The sequence below is a fragment of the Vicugna pacos genome, chromosome 32 (assembly GCF_048564905.1).
Source record: "Vicugna pacos chromosome 32, VicPac4, whole genome shotgun sequence".
Taxonomy (NCBI): domain Eukaryota; kingdom Metazoa; phylum Chordata; class Mammalia; order Artiodactyla; family Camelidae; genus Vicugna; species Vicugna pacos.
The window spans coordinates 4,514,810-4,535,149 of record NC_133018.1 but is presented as its reverse complement, the minus strand read 5'-3'; the positions used below and the strand labels follow the sequence as shown (position 1 = coordinate 4,535,149).

The following is a 20,340-nucleotide window of genomic DNA, read 5'->3' as shown; positions in this document are numbered from 1 at the left end:
GGCCGAAAAACCAGACTCAGGGGAGCAGGCAGAGTAACGTACTAACGTTTTTAATACAGTCTGATCAGATCAGTTCACATCACAGGGTCAACCTGGGCTTGTCCACATGTGATACAACCGAGGTGTTCGATGTCCCCACCTGCCAGCCCGCCTGCCTTCCAAAAGCACTGAAACCCCCTACCTCCCTGACCAGACTGGCATTTTTAAAATTCTGCATAAAACTATTTCTTCCATAGACTTCAAACAATCAACTAGCCAAGTTAATTATGGTACATCTAAACAAAGTTTAATCCTAACCCTAACGTGTGACTGCGGTTTACAAAGAGCTCTGTATCACCTGGGATAGCTTTCAGTAGCAATTCACTACAACTGGTCCTAAAAAATAATAACAATAATAATAATAATTAGAGAATTAAAACCCAACAGCAAGTTGAATGGTTAAAATCACATATCAGAACTGGAATTTGGGGGGCATGTATCCTCAACTGCTAAGCTTGTCCGAGTGGCAAAATGCTAGCCTTCAAGCAGGGCTCAGAAAGGTCTGGGGCCCCGCAGGTCAAGGGTCAACAAGCTCAGGGGCTCTCAGAGGACACTCACCCCATGGTCCATGGGGTGCTGTAGGCTTCCAGCTTCCTTAAAAACAGTTGGGCATCAGCATTGTGTAAGTGGGTGGAGACCCTACTGTGGTTTCTCTTGAGGGCTAGAAGGGGGAATGAGGGACCAGAGGCGAGAAGGGACCAAAATCACCAAGGTCCCAGAAAGCCGTCAGGTGTGGGCTGGGGATCAGGGTCACTAAGGACTGCACACCAGGAGGAGCTCCAGCTTCTGCCCATCAGGAAACAGGCCCCGGTGCTGCCTTAGAGGCCTATGTAGTGTTTTCTGCCCTCGTCCCATTCTGGGTCTCGCAGGTAATTCTGCCGAACGTCAGATGAGATTCTATTTCTAAAGACCACTTGGGGGTGGGGGGTGGGGAGGGGTGGGATGACAGGGCTGGAGGGGGAGTTAAAAACGAATAAAAATCTCTCAGCTACAGAACCCAAAAACACCACCTCCCTCCGCATTCACAGCATTTCTCAGCGGTCCCCGGTGGCCGATCCGACAGGGACGCAGCCTCTGCCTCACTTGCCCTCGGGCCCCATGGGCTGCTGGTCCACCTCGGGATCCACCAGTGACGACGCAAACGCTGACTGAACGATCTGGAACCCGAAGGACTCGAGGAGAGACATGTTCTGCTGGGGAGAGAAGGGTGAGCCCAGGGCGGGGCCCAGGTCCCCCAGGGGGCCCCCAAGGGCCCGGACATGCACCTTCTGTATGTGTTTGTTCAAGTAGGACTTGGAGCGGAAGAAGCTCCCACACTCGGGGCAGGGGTACTTCTTCTCCCCGTCAGCTTCCATTTTGTTTTTGGGGACCGCCATGTCGCAGGAGAAGGAGCCATTGCTGCTCTGCTTCTCCGGCGTCTTCAGGTCGCTGGCGTCCGAGAGGTCACCGTAGGAGTCAGAGCTCTCAATCGGATCCTGATGCGAGCATTTCTGGCCTTCTAGGAGGAAGCAGAACACAGAGGAGCGGTGAGGCCGGGCTCCAGAGATGCCCCCTCCTGGAGGGGTGGTGAGGGGCCAGCTCACAGGTGCGTGGAGGGCAGCCGGCGGCCGGCCACCGCCCTGGCAGAGCCCACCGAGGTTCGGCTGGTCCATCGGGGGTGAGATGCAGGGCCCGGGGCTGCCGGCCTCCCCAGCTGAGGACGCTGCATGCAGGCACACAAGTACCGCTCACCACCATGTCGGCCTGCGTCAAGGAGACGGTCTGGAGGGGGGACCTCCGCTGCTTCTGCCCAGGACAACCCAGAGACCCCCAACTCCTAGGCGCTCCCTTGGGCACCTCTGCGGGTCAAACAGCTGCCATGATGACAGGAGCAGGTATGTCAGTGGCCTCACCTCTGCACCAGACCGGCTGCACCCTAGCACAGCAGAACCAGAGCCGCCAGCTCCTCAACCCAGCAGACCCCATCGACAGCTGAGCCAGAGCCAGTCCTTTCCCCAGTGCTGCAAACACAGGCCCTGCCCTCACAGCCTCCGCCTGCCGGAGTCCTTCCAGGCCAAGCGGCCAAAACACAGACCTCAAAAGGAACTGAACAACTCCATCAGCTGCTGTCCCTATGCAGGGCCCAGGACAAGAGGGACCTCAAGACAGTCCTCGCTGATCAGCCTTGCCCAGCCCACGTGAGTCCTCCACCGAGAGCAGCTTCCTGCCTGGGGTCAGAGAGCCATGCTGGGCGGGAAGGGAGTCTGTGATGGGAGCGTGGAGCATGCCATCTCTGCCGCCTGCCAGGCCCCTGGTGCCATCCCCAAGGCGACAACCACTTGAAATACCACAGAACAACCTGAATCAACACCTGTAGGTGGGGCCTAGGGAGCGCGACGTAAACCAACTCAGAGGCAGCGCCATGCATCTCACAAATGCAGCCAGAGGCTCTCTGGACAGGGCTGAGCACAGCAACCAATCACCCCGCTGGAGGGGGAAGCCGGCCCTTGGCTCCCCTCACCCAGGGTCAGAGGAGAAGAAAGCATCCAGCCGCAGCTCCACGCCATCCTTAATGGGCCACAGGCAACGGACAGGCCCAGAGACTCGTCATGCAGGGCTCTCTTCTGCCCTGGGCCCGGGACATCCCTGCAGGGCTCCAGACGGCGGGGGCGGGCCAGGAGCCAGGGAGGAGGGCTGGGGAAGAGGAGGCGGGGGCTGGATCTCGGCAGTGCCCTGGAGTGAGGGACCTACTGTGACTTCTGTCCTGGAGGCCACTGCCACTCAGATCTCGAGCCTCCTCGAGGCGGCCAGCAAGCCGGCAGCCTTCCCGCCTCCCCACGCCCGGCCCAGCGCCCCCACGCCACAGTCTGCGCAGAGAAGCAAAGTGCAGAGCAAGGGGTCGCTTGCCTTTGTTGCCATAGGTCCTGGCGCAGTGGAACGCTGCTCCCCCATTCGGGATGGGCTCCTGGTGCCTGGAGACCTGGGGAAGGGGAACACCGTGGTGGGTTTTAACATGGACCTTTAAGTAGGAGGCAGAGGAGAAACCTAAACAAGACAAAAGGAGATGAGATCCCGCGGCCAGCACACAGATACCTCTCTGCTTCCCCCATGCCTCTCCTCTGGCCGCACTGGCTAGCATTCCTAGAAGGGGCCCCTCTTGGCTGAAAAATGCTGCAACCACAGGAGCCCCCTGGCTCAGGAGGGAGGGTAGCACTGTCCACGAGTCGGCTTCTCTGCAGAGCCCGCTCTGCAAGGCTGGAGGGATGGCCTGCGATCCTGCCAGGGCCAGAGGCCAAATGCCTCTAGGCTTGCTTGATGCCTCGATTACAAGTGGTTTGAGCGGACGTCCCACAGCCCCAGACCAGCTGCAGGGACCATGGCTAGAAATGTAGCCGGGAAAATACACAGGGTTCCAGGGCGGCCGTGGACTCCAGGAGCAGGACGCCCACCAACACTTGTGAAGGTAAATCGCCTGCACAAGAAACCGGACGGAGGCAGGACAGATTCCCAGAGACACGCCTCTGGGAGCCCCCTTTCTTCTATCTGTCAGGGCACCTTCTGTTTTGCTAACTTCCTCACGGTCAGAATAACTGGATTTAGTAACTGCTTAGACCTTTTGAAGAAGAGTGAAAATAGGAAGTTATGTTAAAGGGGTGCAGTCATCTCTTATTCACGGTGGACTTTCTGGTTGGTTCTGGAGGATCCATCAGCTTCACTTAAGGAAGAAGAAGCAGGGGGCACCATTGCCTTTATTCTAAGGGAGGGGCAATCCGGCCATTTTGGAGTTGCTCCAGCCCAGCCCAGATGCTCCGGTAAGTTTGAGCTGCCAGATACCCTAGGCCAGGATGAACACATCTCGGGCCAACTTCTGCACCAGCCACGAGTCCGAGGATATGGAACCAGGTGGGCCCGTCAGAGGATGTCCCCTTGGGTTTCACAGGAAGGAGCTGTGACATCAAATCTCGACCACAGTCAAGGATCCGAGAGCCTTCACACTTTCGGGCGTCAGGCCTACCTGGGGCACTAGGGCCCTGACGGTGTCCGTTTAACTCGCTCCATATGTGGTTGACCCAGCTTCAGTCACTTTCATTCCCTTGTTAAGTTACAGCCACAGTGTAACGGTAGGAGCCACCGCTGATGGGCTGGAGGCTGGAGAATACTTTGTAATGTCTGCACAAGACTTATTTTTTAAATATCTGAATTGGCCTGGCCTTTGCAATGCTACTGGAACTCTAATAAATTCCACCTTCAAGAAGGGCTTCAAGATGGCGGAACAAGAGGACGCGGAGCTCACCCTCTCCCACGAATACATCAAAAGTACACCTACAGGTGGATCAGTTCTCACAGAATCCCTCGCAACTTTGGCAGGAGCCCTTGTACAACTGTAACTACAAGGAAAATCTTCATGAAACCAGATAAACAAGGTCCTACTGTAATAGCACGGGGAGCTGCATTCAGCATCTTATCATAGCCTATAATGAAAACAGGAAAGGAATACATATATGTGTAACTGAATCACCATGCTGTACACCAGAAATTAACACGACGTCGTAAACCAGTGCTACTTCAATTAAAAAAATGAACAACAAATAAAAAAATAAAGCCCACCTCCAGTGAGTGACTAAAGTGTGCCAGGGCCCCACGCATCCCGTGTGTCACTCTGGACCTCGTGGCCACGTGTGCAGCTGCCACACAGTAGAGCCTGGACTCTAGGCCCAGGACCACATGCCACCATGTGGTTCTTCCCCACCAGGCAGCCTCTCTAACGGTCCCTGAGCTTTGGTCCTGGCCCTGGAAACCCCCCTTGGGCTTCTGCAACAGGCTTCATTATCACCATTTACAGCCCTATATCTCCCTGCCAGGCTGGTGGATCAGAGAGGCAGCTGCTAGTAGCCGGGGGCTGACCTGTGGGAATCTTATTTGACAGACTCTCCCCTGAGAACAGCAGTCAGCGGTGCTGGAGGGAAATGGGGGACTGGGTGAATTTTCCTTCCTTTCCCAAGAAAGAAGACCCGCCTGGACCAGATGCTGGTGTCCTGTCCTGCCTGGTAAAGCACGTCGTCCTTCTGTGACCGAGTGGTCTGCCTGGGGCCGAGCTTGGGACAGCTTGGCTTCAGAGGGTCCCATATAAACATTCCTACAAGGGAGGCTGCAGTCAGGAAGGAGCAGACGAGGCTCACGGGACAGAGGACCTCAGCCCTGCCCCGTGGATGGTACTGTGGTCCTGGAAACCAGCATAAGAAAGACATCCGGACTTTCTGACCAATAGGATGATACCACTTTAGGAGGGAACTTTGTTTTTGTTTTTTAATCCCTCATGGAGCCTCTGAAGTGGTCTGAATCCCTCTCCATGGTGCACCAGGGTAGGGCCACTGCAGTCAAAAGGGACAAGAAAGAAGGGGACTATTACGCTTACTCCTTGTGGGAAGAGCTGTGCCGGGGGAATACAGCAGATGCTCAGCGAAAACTCACTGCATCTTCCTGAAATGCAGTCTGGGGACCACGTGGCGGGGTCCCCCTGACGTTGCCCCAGCAGCAGGCGACTTACTATCTATAGCCAAACCACATGGCGGGTGGCAGGCGTGGGTCCACAGCTGCCATCTCCAGCCCAGAATTTAAACACAGAGCAGCTCAGCAGCCAAGTTCTGGGATAAAACAGAAGCTGAGTTTCTGAGGAGAACACATCTCGGAAGCCAGACACATTTGGCTGGGATTCTGAACTCACCTGCTGGTTCACCACTGATTCACTGAGAACCAAAGAGGCAGCCTGACACAGGCATCGGAGTGACGGGGCCGCGGAACACACACATGACTCCACCACTGCTGACAAGCCACCCTGTCTCGCGCTCCAAAGATGGAGAATTTATTAGCAGGAGGCGACTGCTCCTCTGCTGTGCTTTTTTGTCCCGTGTACTATAATTCGCTCTCCAGAAGCACGCCCATGCAGGGGTCAGGGACTGCTTCCTCCTTGTCCACACCTTGTTGGGCCATGCTACGCTGGAGGGAGACACTAAGTAGGCTTGTGTCGGCTCAGTCCAGGGGACAGCCGGCTGTCTGCATCCACGACTGGCCTTGGTGACAACTGGTGTGCTCGCCTCTGGCTGGAGAGAAGCCTTCCTCCACCTCCTAAGCAATGACATGAGTCCAAATGTTGTCCCTGTCAAAGGCAGACTCCCAGCGAGCTCTCCCTCTGCCTCCTACCAGTACATACGCACACGTACAAAGACCCAGTACAGAAACTGAAAAAGAAAAAAACCGTGATTACCAGGTTCTTGCCACTGTTGAGCTCAACTAATTTCCTACAGCCTGAAAGTGAGGGAACAGGCTTTTGCAGCCATCACACTCCTCCCACTGCAAACGATCTTCTCTCCAGATGGTGTGGCCCATGTCCTGATATGTCTCTGGGATAACGACAAGGTCGCCTGTCTCCGGCGTGGCGCCGGGCAGCAGGCTGCATCCCCTCCCGTTCCTCACAGGCAAGAGCTGCCTGCATGGCTGGAAGGAGGCAGGTGTGGAAGTGGTTATGGTGATGGCTTAAGAACTGCTGGGACTGAAGGATCTCAGAGGGTACTTGGAAATTCACCTGATCCAGCCTGGACGTCTGGCTGACGGTACCCTTTGCTTGAAGCCTCATGGAGAGAAGAACACCCTTTTAGTCCTGCAGCTCCTCCTGTGTGCACAGCCTTGGTGGCGGGCAGGGCACAGGGCGGCCCAGAGCTGTCTGCGTTCTGATTCCAGTGTCTCAATCTCTTCTGTGACCTTATCCTGGAAAAGCTGCCTTCCTCTTTTTGGAGGGGCGGGGGTGGGGGCCGGGGAGGAGTCTTTTCCTGTTTCTGCCCAAGAAATGAGTCCAGAGGCAGAATCCTGCTCCTTCTCTCCTGATGAAGACCAAAATTGTTTTCTCTTCCTTCCAAGTACCCAGCGGGGATGGACTGGAGTCCTCTTCTGTCTTCTTGGAGGAGCAGGACTTCCTCCTCTGACAATCCAGATCCAGTCTTGACTTTCCCAAGAAAAGCTGGACTCTGGTTTTACTCCCCCGGCCCCCCGCCCCGGCCGTGGAGCCTGTGGCCGCTGTCCGGGGAAAACAAGTCCTGATGCATGACAGCCGTCAGCTTTGCTGCGTCAGCTGCCTCCTAACTGGGTTGCCGTTCCCAGCCGTTCCCTGCTGCTCTCAGCTCTTCTTTCCTCCTGAGTGGGGCCCCTGGGGGCTGTGGCCCTGGGTCCCCCATCCAGCCCTCCCCCACCCCTGCCCTGTAATCCAGGCTTCATCTCTTGGACGTCCTCCTCCATTCTCACTGGTTTCCCGCCTCTGGCCTCTGACCCCAATTATCAGGCTGAGAACTTCAACCTCGAGAACCTGACTAACAGCCCGCTGACGGCATGCTGTGGCAGGTTCAGAGCTCTTTGGAGCGCTGTCAGGAAGCCAGGTTAGGACGAAGCAAGACAAGGAACCATCTTTTCCCAGAGATGGGGCCGCCACAGTCGGGATGGAAAACCACAGCCTGATCACTCCCTCCACGCACAGCCCCACTGCCAGCTCTCGGGGGAGCTCCTGCCAGAAACGGCTCTTCTGATGTGTCAGGAAACAGGACAGATGCTTAAGCAGCTTTTAGGACCACCTCCCTGCTTTCACAGCAGATCTCCCAGTGGTACAAGCATCGACATCCAGGGGACTTCAAGGCAAACCCCAGGTGTGCAGTCTGGGGTGAGACCAGCTCAGGGCACCAGGAACACCCAGCTCCTTAGCCGTCTCCCTCCACCAGTGACCGCAGAGCATGTGGAGACAGCATGGGACTCAAAGATGCCAGCAAAAGGCTGCAGGGGCTTGTGCCTGCTTCAAACCAGAGTGTCAGCGAGCTGTGTCTTTGCTAACCATTACTGAGTACAAGGAGGATGTCCCAATTGCGCTGCCCCTTGAGGGGTTCAGAGAACCTTCACCTACCTGCGCCCCCAGGTACTCACAGCAGCCCTGTGAGGTGGGCAAACGGGGTGTTCTCAACCCCCTAGAGATGGTGAGACTGAGGCTTAGAGAGGGGAAGGTGGGGGCTCAGGTCACATCACAGGGTGAGGTGGGAGGGGCCAGCTAAACCCTTGTTCCCCCGCCTCCTGGTTCAGCATCCAATCCACTAAGCCACCACACCCAAGACTTCCAGAAGCACTGGGACAAGACTGTCTCAGGAGACAGGACTTCCCAGCCACGTCCCGGCCTGGCCAAAGCAAGCGCACCGTGCAGAAGCGTCCTCATGCCCACCAGACCACTGCCCCCGACCTCTGTCACAAGCCTCCTTCACTGACACTGAGCTCACAAAACAAGGACCTCAGCCCTTCCGGCAGCCAACTAGCCCTGGCAGAAGCTCAGGAACAGGCCTGACTTCATCCAACACAACACTGGGGCCACGCAGCCAGATGCCACCTAGGCTGACCTTGGCCACGAGCACGCTGCCCTGCTCCGAGCACCTGCCACTTCCTGCTCTCCTCAGGGCCATGGGTCGGTCTGGGCTCTTCCGAGCATCTGTGCTAGAAAGTCTCAGCCCTTGTCCATCTCCAGACTCAATCTCCTCCCTGGCTGCTGACTTCCACATGCCGGTGAGCCAGGCAGCAACAGCTCTCAAGCAGGACCCCTTTTCCTCCCACCTTTGGGGGCCTAATGACTCCTGCCAACCTCGGCAGTTCAGTGCATCCATCCTGCCACCCAGGCAGCAGGTGTGTCGTGGGCCCAAGTCTGGGAACAACACTCTTTTGTTCCCACCTGTGGATCTCCCATTCCAAGCACCCCAAGTTGCTTGGGAAGGAAGGGGTGACACACAGCTAGCTGCAGGATGAAGGTGTTTATCGTTCAGTGGGAAGGGAGGGCTGGCCATACAAAGAGTGGGGTCTGAGGCAGGGTGGTCAGACACCCCCCGGCCTCCCACACAAGCTCAGGCCCATCCCCTGGACGTGCGGGAGTGGCAGGGAGGTTACCTCGGTTACAGATGCTGCAGAAGTTGCTGGGCCCCTCACTGTGCTTCTTCAGGTGGTCCGCCATGTACGCTGCCCGCAGGTACTTCCCGCACACCTGGCAGGGCACCTTGTCTTCATGACAGGCCAGGTGGGATCGCAGACGGTCTCGGGTGGCAAAAGAAGCATTGCAGGTCTGAGGGCAGAAGGGAACACGGGGTGAGGAAAAACCTAGCATCTACACCTGATGCCCCACCACACACACCATGAACCAAAGCCGCTTCTGGCCAACACGTGGACTCCCTGTTTAAAGAGAACTCTACACTGTGGCCCCAGCTTTCTTCCCATCTTACTCCCCAGGACCTTCCTCCTGGGACCCCAGTGGGGATTACAGGTTCCCAGTGGCTCCCCACATGCCCGTTCCTAGGCGTTTCCACGCTTAAAACATTTCAGAATGGATTTCAGCTGCTCTGGCTGTGAGTGAGTGTGCAGAAGAGCTACTGGCACATAAACAGAACAGTCTTCACCTTCTCCACCCTGGGTCTCCCCTGCTTGCTTTACACAAAGAATTCAATTTATTCACTTTCTTCAAAAGTGACGTTAGTCATGGCCACAGGGAAATGGAAAGGAAAGGCAGGACAAAGCACAGAGATTACTCTTCGTAATAGCCATGTGCGTTTGTATTGAAAAAGCAGCCCATGAAATGATGGTGTCGACTGTGCACGTGTGAAACTTAGTGGAGAATGAGGGCGGGAGGCTCCAGGGGCCCTGGGAGACGTTAACTTGGGGAAGTGCTGGTAGCAACAAGGTGGGGACCGCCCTGCCCCGCCCAGGTGCCCCCCGTGTCATAGCTCATCTTCCCAGCGTGTCTCACCACCCCCCCCACCGCCGGAGAACTGGCAAGGTGCCAGGCGGGACAGCTCAGGAGCTGGAGTTCAGCACCCGCGCCCTGAGAAGGCAGTCCCCCGTCCCAACTTGGTCTCAGTCCCCCATTTCCCCCAACATCCCTCTCTAGGACCCAGCCCGCACAGCCAGCCACCCCAGCCTTGGAGGTCACAGGACTTTGGGAAAGTCCTTACGAGAGGTGAAGCTTGTGACTTTCAAGCTATTCTGGCTCCATGGAGGAGTTTCAGGGGTTCTAGTCAAGGCTGACCCATTTTTTTTCCTCTGTGTGTGCTTACTGTTTCAGAGCCACAAGAGAAAGCAGCGTTCACCTTCAGGTGCATTACAGATCGAACGTTCACCCGCTGAAGACCCACCACCCTGTTAACTGGCCAGAACGGAGGTACTCCCATGGGCTGTCTAACGGAACAAAGCCAGAGATCCTGAGGCCTCAAGGTGAGCATCTGAACACTGTCACCATGTACAAATGTTTGTCTGTTGCCTCACTGTACAATCAAAACAAGAAACAAAAGTATGCGATGCTGTGGGGGCAGAAGATGCCCCAACTGCTGCCGCATCCCAGGTGTCTGCATCAGGACTGGCCTCACTGCTCTCGGTCATTATCTTTTAAGTTAACATTACACATCTGAACAGAACAATTTATACTAATGAGATACAGCTGACCCTTAGACAGCACGGATTTGAGCTGCTCGGGTCCACTTATCCACGGGATGTTTTTCAATAGGAGACACTACGGCGTACACGATCCGAAGCCGGCTGAACCCTCGCTGCGGAACCATGGCTGTGGAGGGATGGTGCACACACGGGGCCGACTGTAAGTTATATGCAGACTTTTGACTGCCCGGAGGGTCAGCACCCCTAACCCCGCGTTGTTCCAGGGTCAACTATACTGCTTTTATCTGTTTTATATCCTGAATTTATTGATTGACAAACAAGGAAGCTAAGTTTGGAGAGTGACACGCACAAAGCACACAACTGAGTTACTAGAGAAAGCAGCCATCTGCACACCTGGCCACTGCCAGGCTGGCGCCCTGCCGATCCACCTGGCTCCCTGGTCTAAGGCTGGGCAGACGGGGGCCTGAGAGGATACGGGGCAGCTGGGCTGAGAACCGGCCCCCAAGCCTGCATTCTTACCACCCGCAGCCTCAGTAGAGGCAGCTTCTGAAAGCTGCTGATAGTCTGTAACAGTGCACTCAGTAGCCAGGGCTGTCCTCATGGAGGGAGGTGACAGGACTTGTGCAGGGAAACTTGAGGCACTTAAGGGACTCAGACAGCATCATGGGTGCTTGGTCTCATTGCCACAGCTGGGCCCCACCACAGTTAGGGACTTTGTGACCCACTCACAGGCCGCAGTGTAGGGGAAACTGATTCTTCCACCCAGCCTACCAGACTATAAACCAGAGAAAGGGATGCTGTGAGCACCTCGGGGAGAGAGGTTCACCTGTTGATTTATCTGGGGGCAAGAGCTGGCTTTGCCAGACAGTGACCCGAGGACCACCCCTCCAATGACGAGAAGCAGTGTGGGCCATGCCGCAGAACTCGAAGGAACCAACCGTGGACTAGGGCTAAGAAAATGCAGCTGGAAGCACGCATTCAGGATTCCATCTTCCGCGGTCCCTGGAGAGGGTGCCACTAGAGGGAATGTGAAAGAGATGCCTTGTTTCTCTTGCCAACCTTCTTTTGGGGTGTGTCCTTTAAAGTTCTGCCTTTCATACTCTGCTACCTCAAGATAACGGACAGCCAGACCTCAGTTATCCACAAGTGGATTATCCATTTAGGGAATTAGGTAAGCAAAATTAAAATCCCAGACCAGGCTGAGCTGCCCAACCCCATCCTCCACTGATTCTCTCTCCAGGAATGAAAGCTAACTTTAGCCTGAGCAAACATAATTAGGAATGTAAATCTGCTACTGGGGAAAAAAAAAACCACAAACTCAACAAAAAGTTTGACTGTGTTACAAAGCCAAGCTGAAGAGGTGGTTGCCTTCTCCGTGCCAGGGCTGACCCTTTGTGGCTGGAGTCCCCAAGGTTTCCTGGAGGAACTGTGACAATGTCCGCGTCCGAGTCTAGCCCCGCCAGAAGTTCAGACAACAGAGAACATTAGGAGCCTGGTCACCTGACCCAGGAGAGGAAGGAGAGGAAGGCTGAGGGAGAGACAGACCTCCACGGATGGGACACCCAGAGCCACCATGCCAGGGCCATGCAAGAGAAAGGCACTTCCCGTCCTGGAGGCCAGAGAAGACAGAGGGGCCCCAAGGGGAAGAGGGCAGCCTGCGGTAGCCTGCTGATGGCTGGGCTGCTGGGAAGACTGCCTCACCCCTAGCCCTGGGCTGAGGCCGCCCGCTCTTGCTGGAGGCATACCTGCCGGCCCTGGCCCCACCACCTGGACTCAGGTCACCTCTGTTCGTCACCACTCAACCAGTCATGTTCCCTTCCCTCCCAGCCAGTTTCTCCCTGTCCGGGCTTCCTCATGCTTTTCTTCCCAAGGGTGGAGCAGCGCAGGAATGGGGCCTAAATGATACCAGGGACACCAGTGCACGCCCCACCCTAGGTGGCCTTTGAGTCTGGCAGCCTTTTCCACAGCCCTGGAAAAGTCTAAGGGCAATGATGGGGATCCAGCGCCATGGGCCTTGCTAGCCACCTTCTTCCTGAGGGTGTGTCAGCTTCCTTATTCCCACTTCAATTCCTTCCTTCTCTAGTGAGCTATCCCTTCAGCCCAAACCACCCAAGCTAGCCCCCGGGAAGTGGGGCCACTGGCAGCAGTGGGAGAGCTCTGAGCCATTCCAGCCTCTTGCCTTAAGGCTGAACTCCATGTGGGGGAGATGTCTCAGCCCACAGCACCACAGATCCACCAGCACTAGGGCAAATGGGTCCTTTAAGGACACTCAGACCAAGCCCCAAGGAGACTTGTGTGTCACTGCCCAGCCTGGGCCTCCATGCCCCAACATTCGGGTGACCTTTTCCCTCCAGCTGTGGCCACAGTCTCTGTAACCAGCCCCTTCTGTCCTCTGTGGCGTCAGGAGGGACTGAGACCCAGCTCTGCTGGAGGCCCAAGGAACCAACTCCCAGAGAGCCGTCCCGTCCCCTCTGATGCTTCCAGAATACACATCATGCAAAACAGATGCCCCTGCTGTTCAGCCAAGCCCGGCACCCCTGGCTGGCCAGCCTGGTGCCTGAGAGCCAGCATATCTTCACCTGTTGGCTCGTTGGTAGGGGAGTTCAGCTATGGGGCTGGAGGCAGGGCCTGCAGGTCTGTGAGAGTGTGTCGGAGGGGCAGGGCAGGAGCGGGTGCATACACCGGGGGACAGTGATGTCAGTGTTATGACACAGACCAAGGACAAAACACACAAAGCCTCAAATGTTAGAATGAAAAATTTTATCATCACCTGTTATCCCCGCGGAGCCTGCAGGGGCTAAAGGGTACAACCCCGGGATCGGGGCAGGGGGTCTACATCTGCTTTATCAGCCCCCAAAACCATACACGGGGGTGACCCGATATAAAGCTACTGGTTAGTCTAGTTCCTGAGCAGACCTGCTACTAAACCTCAAAACCACAAAAGTCTAATTCACTAGCCAGAAGTGCAAGCAGGAGCCTTCTGAGTGGGACGAAAGAAGGTGGCAGGGGTTGGCCCAGCTGGAGTGTCAGAGGAGCCCCTGGAGCAGGAGTCACCCCCAGAGTTGGGGGAAGGTGGCCAGGCCCCTTTCTAGAAACCTCACACCTTAGGGCGGCCGTGCCAGGGGAGGGGAAGCATTAAGCTGGAGGTTAGTTCCCAGGAAAGCACCCACCTCCAGGCAAGGAGACACCGAAGGTACCATCGACTAAAGGGGGAAAGTGAGGCAAGAGAGCCCAGAAAGAAACATGGAGGCTGTGGGGGGACCCTGAGCTGGGAAAGAGTCCATGTCACCCAGGGAGGAGCTGGGCATGGTGGGTAGGCCACCCTGCTGGCCTCTCCCCAGAGCAGGGGTCTCAGCCTGCCGCCATTGCCACCGTTCCCCTCCATGGAAAACCCACTCAGGGAGGCCCTGGCTAGCCTACAGGCCACTGCGTAAAGGCCCGGCTGCCCTCTGGGCCGGTCCAGCCCTGCCTCAGGTATCCCGGCGGGGCTGGGCAGAAGAGAGCGTTGCTGGAGGGTGCGGGGCCCAGGTTTTCAAGGGCTGGGAAGGATTTTTTTAGAGAAAGGGAAAAGGCGGTGTCAGGAACCGAATGGGACGACCTCCACAAAGCAGGCTGGGCAAAGTCCCATGCTGGCAGGTCGCTAGGAAGAGATTCCAGGGGCGGCAGGCCGCTGCTGCTCCCAACCCACACCTGGAAAAAGGGCAGAGAGTGCAGGTTACCCCCCGGCCGCCGGGCATGCCCCCACTGCCCTCTGGGCTCCTCCTACTCTGCCGGGCTGCTCAGACCCTGGGCTGCTCAGACCCTGGGAGAGTCAGGATGTGCTCCATGATGAGAGAGTCAGAGACAGACAGAGAGAAGGCAGCGAGGCACAGGGAGGCCCAGCAGGCGTCCCCCTGGGTCGCCATCCTGGGGGAAGCCACCCAGCCTGGCTGTCTGGGAAGACCGGCCGCACCTGGCCTCTGGGGGCTCTCTGCCCCACCTATGGCACGTCCATCCCTCCCTATAGGTCTCCCCAACCCTCCCTCCTTGCCACCAACAGGATAAGAGAAGTAGGTCCCCCTACCATAGGCTGCAGTAAGCACCCCACAACTCTGTCTCCCCCTCAGATGGCGGGAACTTGGCCCGGGGAAGTGGGGACCACCAAGGACAAGACAGAGGCATGTTTTCCACCCACACAGGAACGCTCAGTGGCCAGGAGAGGAAGCTCAACTTTCTGGGCACCAAAGGGCCCCCAGATACTATTTAGGCAGACAAACCAAGGGTGAGAATCTCGCCGGGCCTCCCCTACCTACTGCTACACAAAGCTCTCAAGGACAGGAAACCACCTCGCTCCGCACTTTTCAGAAGCCCTTGGCCATGTGCACATGTGGCTGGGATGGGCTCAGCAGGTGCCAGTGCTCAGAGATGAGACCACCCGCCCCCACCCCCGCTGCCTGGTGCCCCAAGCTGGGTCAGGCTGCCAGGCAGACAAGGGGAAGAGTTGCTGGCTGGACCACCAGGAGCCCTTCAGAAACCCTTCCCACCTCCACGATGACCCCTGCAAACTGCTGGGAACCCAAAGCCGGGCCCGGTGGGGTGCCAGTGCCCCCAGGACACTTGTGCAACGTGGCCCACCATCCAAGGAGCTGGCAAACGCCAGGAGAGGAAAGCCAAGCAACAGAGCAGACAGAGACGGGGTGGGGACCAACACCCAGCAACCAGGAAGGAGGGGACATCAGCAGTGAGGGGGGCGGCAGGGGGAAGAACAAAGGAGGAGAGCAGACGGAGGCTGGAGGGACAGAGGGGGAGGTGTGCAAAGCGGTGGTCAGCCAGCCGGCCCTGCACACACATCAGCTGGCTCATGGCCACGGCTGTGAGAACAGCAGCATCTCTTTCAGCCCATCTCTGCCCTAGCCCGGCCCCTACCTGACACTTGTGAGGCCGCTCAGAAGTGTGCACCTGCTTGATATGTCCATTCAAGTGATCGGGCCTGGAAAAGAGAACCAAGAGAGACTTTAAAACAAGACCTCAGGAAATGGGGCTACAAACCTGGCCGGAGCCCCCACCCTCCACACTGCTGGAGAGGGCTCTCCCCTACCCCAGTATGACAAAGAGTCACCACCCAGCTCTGGCTCCTCAGGCCCAGGCCTCTCTGCCCTGATTTTCTCTAGAAGGGGAGGGAAGTGAGCATCTGTCTCTGACCTTCCCTACCCACCTTCCCCCGCCCCCCTTAAACTCAATGATTCCTAGGACTGGAGGAGGTGGCTTTAGAATGAGACCGGGCTGCCCTGCAGTAGCCTTTCCGGGAGGGGGTATGTGTGATTCATTGTCCAGACTAAAGCCCCTTAGAAACTCAGTCTTCCCCTCCCCCAGCCTCTCCCGCCACAGCAGCCAATGAATGCCACCCGGATGGAATTCAGTCCCCAGAGGCCAAGGGATGAAGCCTTAAGGCCCCAGCTGGGCTGGTAAACCAGATGCCCGCCAGGGCAGGTGGGCAGTGGCTGCCTGACCGGTAAGACTGGTTCCTGGTTGGGGCCCCTCTGAGGGAGTTCTCCATCCCTACGTTCATAGGCACTGCACTAGGTCCTCAGCACCCAGGCAAGTTAAAACCAGCCTTTTATTCTGAATATTCTCTTAAGAGGAAAATCAACCTTCTGCTCCCAGACAAGTCTTCAGTTCCTTACCAGGCTCACTGAAAAGTGAATCTAAGAAGACACCCACCCCTCTTCCTCTCTGTCTAGTAGACATAAAAAGGACCTCAGGGTCCAGTTAGGCTCTGGAGCCACCAGGTCAAAGCAGATCAAAGAATTCGCTATTCAGAAGAAACTCTGGGTGCCCCGCGATTCCGAGGCTGTAAGGGGTGAAGCCCGAGTCTACTGACCCAGGATGGCCAGTGCTGTGCTGGGGAGACGGAGGAGTCCCAGATGCACTTGTTTCAGTCCCTCCCCCAGCAGCCATTCAAGCGGGGAAAGTCGCTGGAGGAGCCCAGCCTCCCGCCCCCAGAGGGGGCCCCTCGCCTGGTGCCGGAAACACAAAGGGAGCCCAGGGAGAAGAATGGTGAGGCCCGGTGGCTGTGGCCTGAGGAATCCAGCCCCTTCCCATAAGGCCCCAAGGAAGAGAGACAGTAGGGCACGCCTAGTGCCAGAGAACTTCCCCCAGGGAAGAGAAAGCAGCCCTCAACCACATCGTCTCAAAACCAGGGCTGCTAAAACACTCTCCCCAAATCTGACATGGCCCTACAAGGTCAAGTGACCCCCGACACAAGTCCACACCCCTAGATTTTGGCGAGGAGTAGGACAAGTCACAGGGGCGGAGGGGGCACCATTCCTCACCTGGAGAAGCCTTTCCCACAGCTCTGGCAGATGTAGGGCTTGCCCACGGAGCCGTCGTGGGACCGCACATGGTAGGACATGCGATCTTTTCTCTTGAAACGCAGCCCGCACACAGGGCAGGAATAGGGCTTCTCCCCGGAGTGGGAAAGCTTGTGCCGGTTGAGATGGTACACGTCACGGAAGATCTTGCCGCAGATCTCACATGCCACCTGCTTCCTGGTCCGGCTCCTCTTTCGGGGGCCGTCGGGGTCCTCAGAGATGGGTAGCCCATTCTCACCCAGCCTCGGAGGAGGAAGGTCGATGTAGCCCAGCTGGAGGCTGGTGACACCATGCTGGGCCTCGTGCTGCCGGAGCCGGTTGGCATCAGTGAACACCTTCCCACACAGGCCGCACGGAAGGATGCCTGCCTCCCTCAGGCCCCCTGGGGACCCGAACATTGAGTCCAGCAGGTTGGCCTTCCTTGGGCGGCCCCGGCCTCGTTTGCCAGTCAGGGGAGGGGCACTGGATGCCACACTGGGGAATGGGGAAGTCAGCAGTTGGGGGGACAGGGGTCCGGCCACCATGGGCAAGCGGTCCACTCCAGGTAACACAGGCAGGGAGGCTTGGCTCGCAATGGCTGCACCGGCCGCCCGAGCTGCCTCCTCCTCGGGCTGCATGCTGCCTGCGATGCCGTTGCTGTTGGCTGCCAGGGCTGCCCCATTGGTCATGTCCAAAGGGAAGCCCAGGTCCGAGGTCCCAGGGGGACGAAAGAGCATGATGTCGGCCCGGGCAGGGGGCACCAGGATCTGCACATTGGACTGTTTGATGACTTCCTGGCAGATCTCGATGACCGACCTCATCAGCAGAAACTTGGCGGCCGTCATAAGCTCGGGGAAGCTCTCCAGGCGAACCACAATGCGTGAAGTATAAGCGAAGTCCAGGATGTCCCCGAACACCTTGGAGCTGATGGTGTGCATCTCCAGCTCCCGGCTGCCCCCAGCCCCGCCGCCTGGGGCCGCCGCTGCGCCCCCCACGTCAGCAGGACCACCGTCCGCAGCTCCACCGTCGCCCAACTGGGCGCTGAACACCGACTCAAAGTACTCGCTGCAGGCGGCCAGCACCGCGCGGTGCGCTGGGAAGCTCTCGTCGCCCACCCGCAGGAGCACGTCGCAGAAGCGCCCGCCGTTTTTGCGCTGCTGATTCAGGTTGTGCAGCATCTCAGTGCTGTGCCTGCTCACCTGGTAGGTGTAGCAGCCCGACGGGCCGCAGGAAGCGTCGTTCACCCGCTCCATGGCCGCCGCCCCCTCCCCACAAACTGGGCCGCGGCACTTGCCCGCCCCACTCCCTTCCCCTAGGCAGCGAGAAGCGGGGCGCAGCGAACGTCTCTACACTCCCCACACGTGCCGGCCCGGGGCTCTGTAGTCTCGCAGGTGCGCGGGGCGCACACACCCCCTGCCTGGATCCGACTGTCTAGACTGCAGGGCGCACCGCCTCCCACATAGCTGCCCCTACCCGTGCTGGATCGTGCACTTCTCTCTCCTCTCAGCCCGCCCGCCTTCCCTTCTCGGTCTACCTCCCGGGGGTACGCGAGCAAAGAGGTGCGCCCCTCCCGCAAACGCGCCTGCCACCTCCCCTCCCGCCCGCCAGGCGGCGCCGGCGCGCAGCCAAGAGGGGCGCGCGCGCGGGGAGGAGGAGGGGTCTGTCGCGCAGGCGCGCGCGCGCGCCGCGGCTTTTCCCGGGCCCGCTGGGGGCGCGCGCTGCGTCCCCTGCAAAGCGCGAGCCGGGGCGGGGGCGCCGGAGCGGAGGAAACAAAAGGCTAAGGCGGCGGTGGCGGGGCGCGCACCGGGGCGGCAGCGTGGGCCCGGTCCCGGAGCCTGGCGGACGGTGTCTGCAGCGAAGGCTGGAGCGGGCGGGCGGCGGCGGCGGCAGGGCGGGCCCTTTCCTGGGCCGGGCGAAGGCGGCGGCGGAGCGGCGGCGCTGCGGCCCCGGGCTCCGTGTGTTCGGAGCGGAGGAAAGATGGCAGCGGCTGCACTTCCTCTTGCACTTTCACCCCTGGGGGGAGGAGAAGGAGGGGGCGATACCAACAACACCCCCCCTCGCTTGCAGGAAAAAAAAAAAGAAACGGCGAGCTCGGCGTGGGGGGCCCCCGGCGCCCCCGGCCCTGCACGTGCGCACCCGGATCCCTGGCCCGGACCGCCCCGCGCTGCAAACTTTCCACTTTCTTTGTGCCGAGCGCCCCCCCCTCACCCAACCGAGGATGCACGTCCCCCCTTCCCTATTTATACACCCCCCCGCAGCTCCACTCCCCCCGCTTCCTGCCCCCCCTCCCCAGTCCCCTGCTCCGCCAATGCTAGCGCAGACTGAGCCCCCGTCCGGCCCCCGCCTCCCCACCCCGCCCGCGGGGCCGGGGGCTGCAGTCTCAGCCCCCCCGGACCAATGCAAACGAAGCGCCAAGCCAGCAAACCAGCTCTCAATGCCCCTCCCTCCCCGCCAAGAGTGGCGGCGCGCGGACGGGGCGGTGGGAAGGGGGAGACCCGAGGGGTGCAGACCTGGGCTCCCCAGTTTGCGATGCGCACCCGTAGGTCGAGCGGGCGTTGGCTGCCCTTCGGAGTCCCCCTTCGATGCGTGAAATCCCCAGAAGTCGCCTGCGGTCGCCTTCCCGCTCCCAGCGCCAGAGAGGGCCCGGGTCCCGGCTGAGGGCAGGCCGCACCGCCGGAGCTGCTTCTGCATCCGCGCATTAACTGAACCGAAGGGGCTGTGCGCCGGGGAGAGCTGGGGATACGAGGCCATCGTCCACACTCTCCCCCAAACCTCCATACGCCAAGCTTTGCGCTCCAGGGAGCGGAAAGTCACCAGCTCAGGGAGGCGACAACAGAAGCAACGGCTATGGACAGGAGCAGGGATCCCCGCGCACTCCAGGGAAATAGGGGTACTGGAGGCTCCAGGGAACACCCTTTGGCCTCCTGAGATCAAGAGCATCCCCAGCACCCGCAGCCCAGTGAGTCGCCGAGAGCTCAGTCCATGGGCCCAACCGGCGGGCCTGAGCGCTTTGTCCCCGGCCGTCCTGGAGATGCTGCTGCGAGCGGGTTGGACACAGAGGTTCGTCTGCCCGGGAAGCGCTGGCGGCCGCCGCCAGGCAGCCCGACTTGGAGCCAGCCCTAGGCTGTAGGCACCGCGTGTGCGGGTGGGAAGTTCCCACAGTTGCAAAGAGGGAGCGAAGTATGTGTTCCAAACTTTCCACGGTTCCAAACTGAGCGCTTCCATTAAGAGAAGCAGTGTGCGGGGGGGAAAAGCATTCTGGGTATTAGCATGCAAATGAACGAGCCTGGCTTCCAACTCCGCTCGGGATTCCCACCGCCGCGCGCCCTTCTCGCGCAAAGCCACGCGCGCCCCGGGGCTTCCAGGCGTGGCGCAGCGGGAGGACGCGAGTTCAAATTCGAGACCTCTGCTCTCCTCTCTGATTGCTTGTTCTGGTGCCAGTCACTTGGTCTCCCTGAGCCTTAGTTAATAAACAGTTTCCTAATATGTACACGGGGGACAGCAGCACCTGTCTCTTGAAGTGATGAGCTCTGCATAG

At 58.6% G+C, this 20,340-nt stretch overlaps 2 protein-coding genes across 30 annotated transcripts in view; one reads left to right on the top strand and one right to left on the bottom strand.

Moving 5' to 3' along the window:
* Positions 1-20,340, top strand: part of LOC140690926 (uncharacterized) — a 65,463-nt gene that overhangs the window by 22,422 nt on the left and 22,701 nt on the right. For 12 of the 23 annotated variants that reach the window (XR_012066292.1, XR_012066291.1, XR_012066290.1 and 9 more), the window contains exons 1-3: positions 1,528-2,216; positions 10,145-10,293; positions 10,583-10,672. Coding sequence is in view for 7 of the 23 variants with exons in the window: in XM_072953157.1 (XP_072809258.1) it covers positions 1,585-2,216; positions 10,145-10,293; positions 10,583-10,672 (871 nt within the window). In the remaining 16 variants the exon portion in view is untranslated. Of the gene's footprint in view, positions 1-1,067; positions 1,247-1,527; positions 2,217-10,144; positions 10,294-10,582; positions 10,766-11,204; positions 11,807-11,855; positions 13,229-20,340 lie in introns of those variants that run through there. The other 11 variants (XR_012066304.1, XR_012066303.1, XR_012066302.1 and 8 more) reach the window with 5 other exon arrangements.
* Positions 35-19,350, bottom strand: PATZ1 (POZ/BTB and AT hook containing zinc finger 1). 7 transcript variants are annotated; one of them, XM_072953149.1, is made up of 6 exons: positions 19,313-19,350; positions 16,785-18,815; positions 15,379-15,442; positions 8,980-9,151; positions 2,926-3,063; positions 35-1,537 (listed from the first exon to the last, which is right to left on the bottom strand). In XM_072953149.1, the coding sequence occupies exons 2-6, from the start codon at positions 18,053-18,055 to the stop codon at positions 1,119-1,121; spliced, it is 2,064 nt and encodes a 687-aa protein (XP_072809250.1). In that variant the 5' UTR covers positions 18,056-18,815; positions 19,313-19,350; the 3' UTR covers positions 35-1,118. The 7 variants fall into 7 exon arrangements, with proteins under 7 accessions (XP_072809250.1, XP_006218096.1, XP_072809251.1 ...); XM_006218034.4 differs by lacking the exon at positions 19,313-19,350 and having other exon boundaries at positions 16,785-18,869; XM_072953150.1 differs by lacking the exon at positions 19,313-19,350 and having other exon boundaries at positions 35-1,534; positions 16,785-18,869.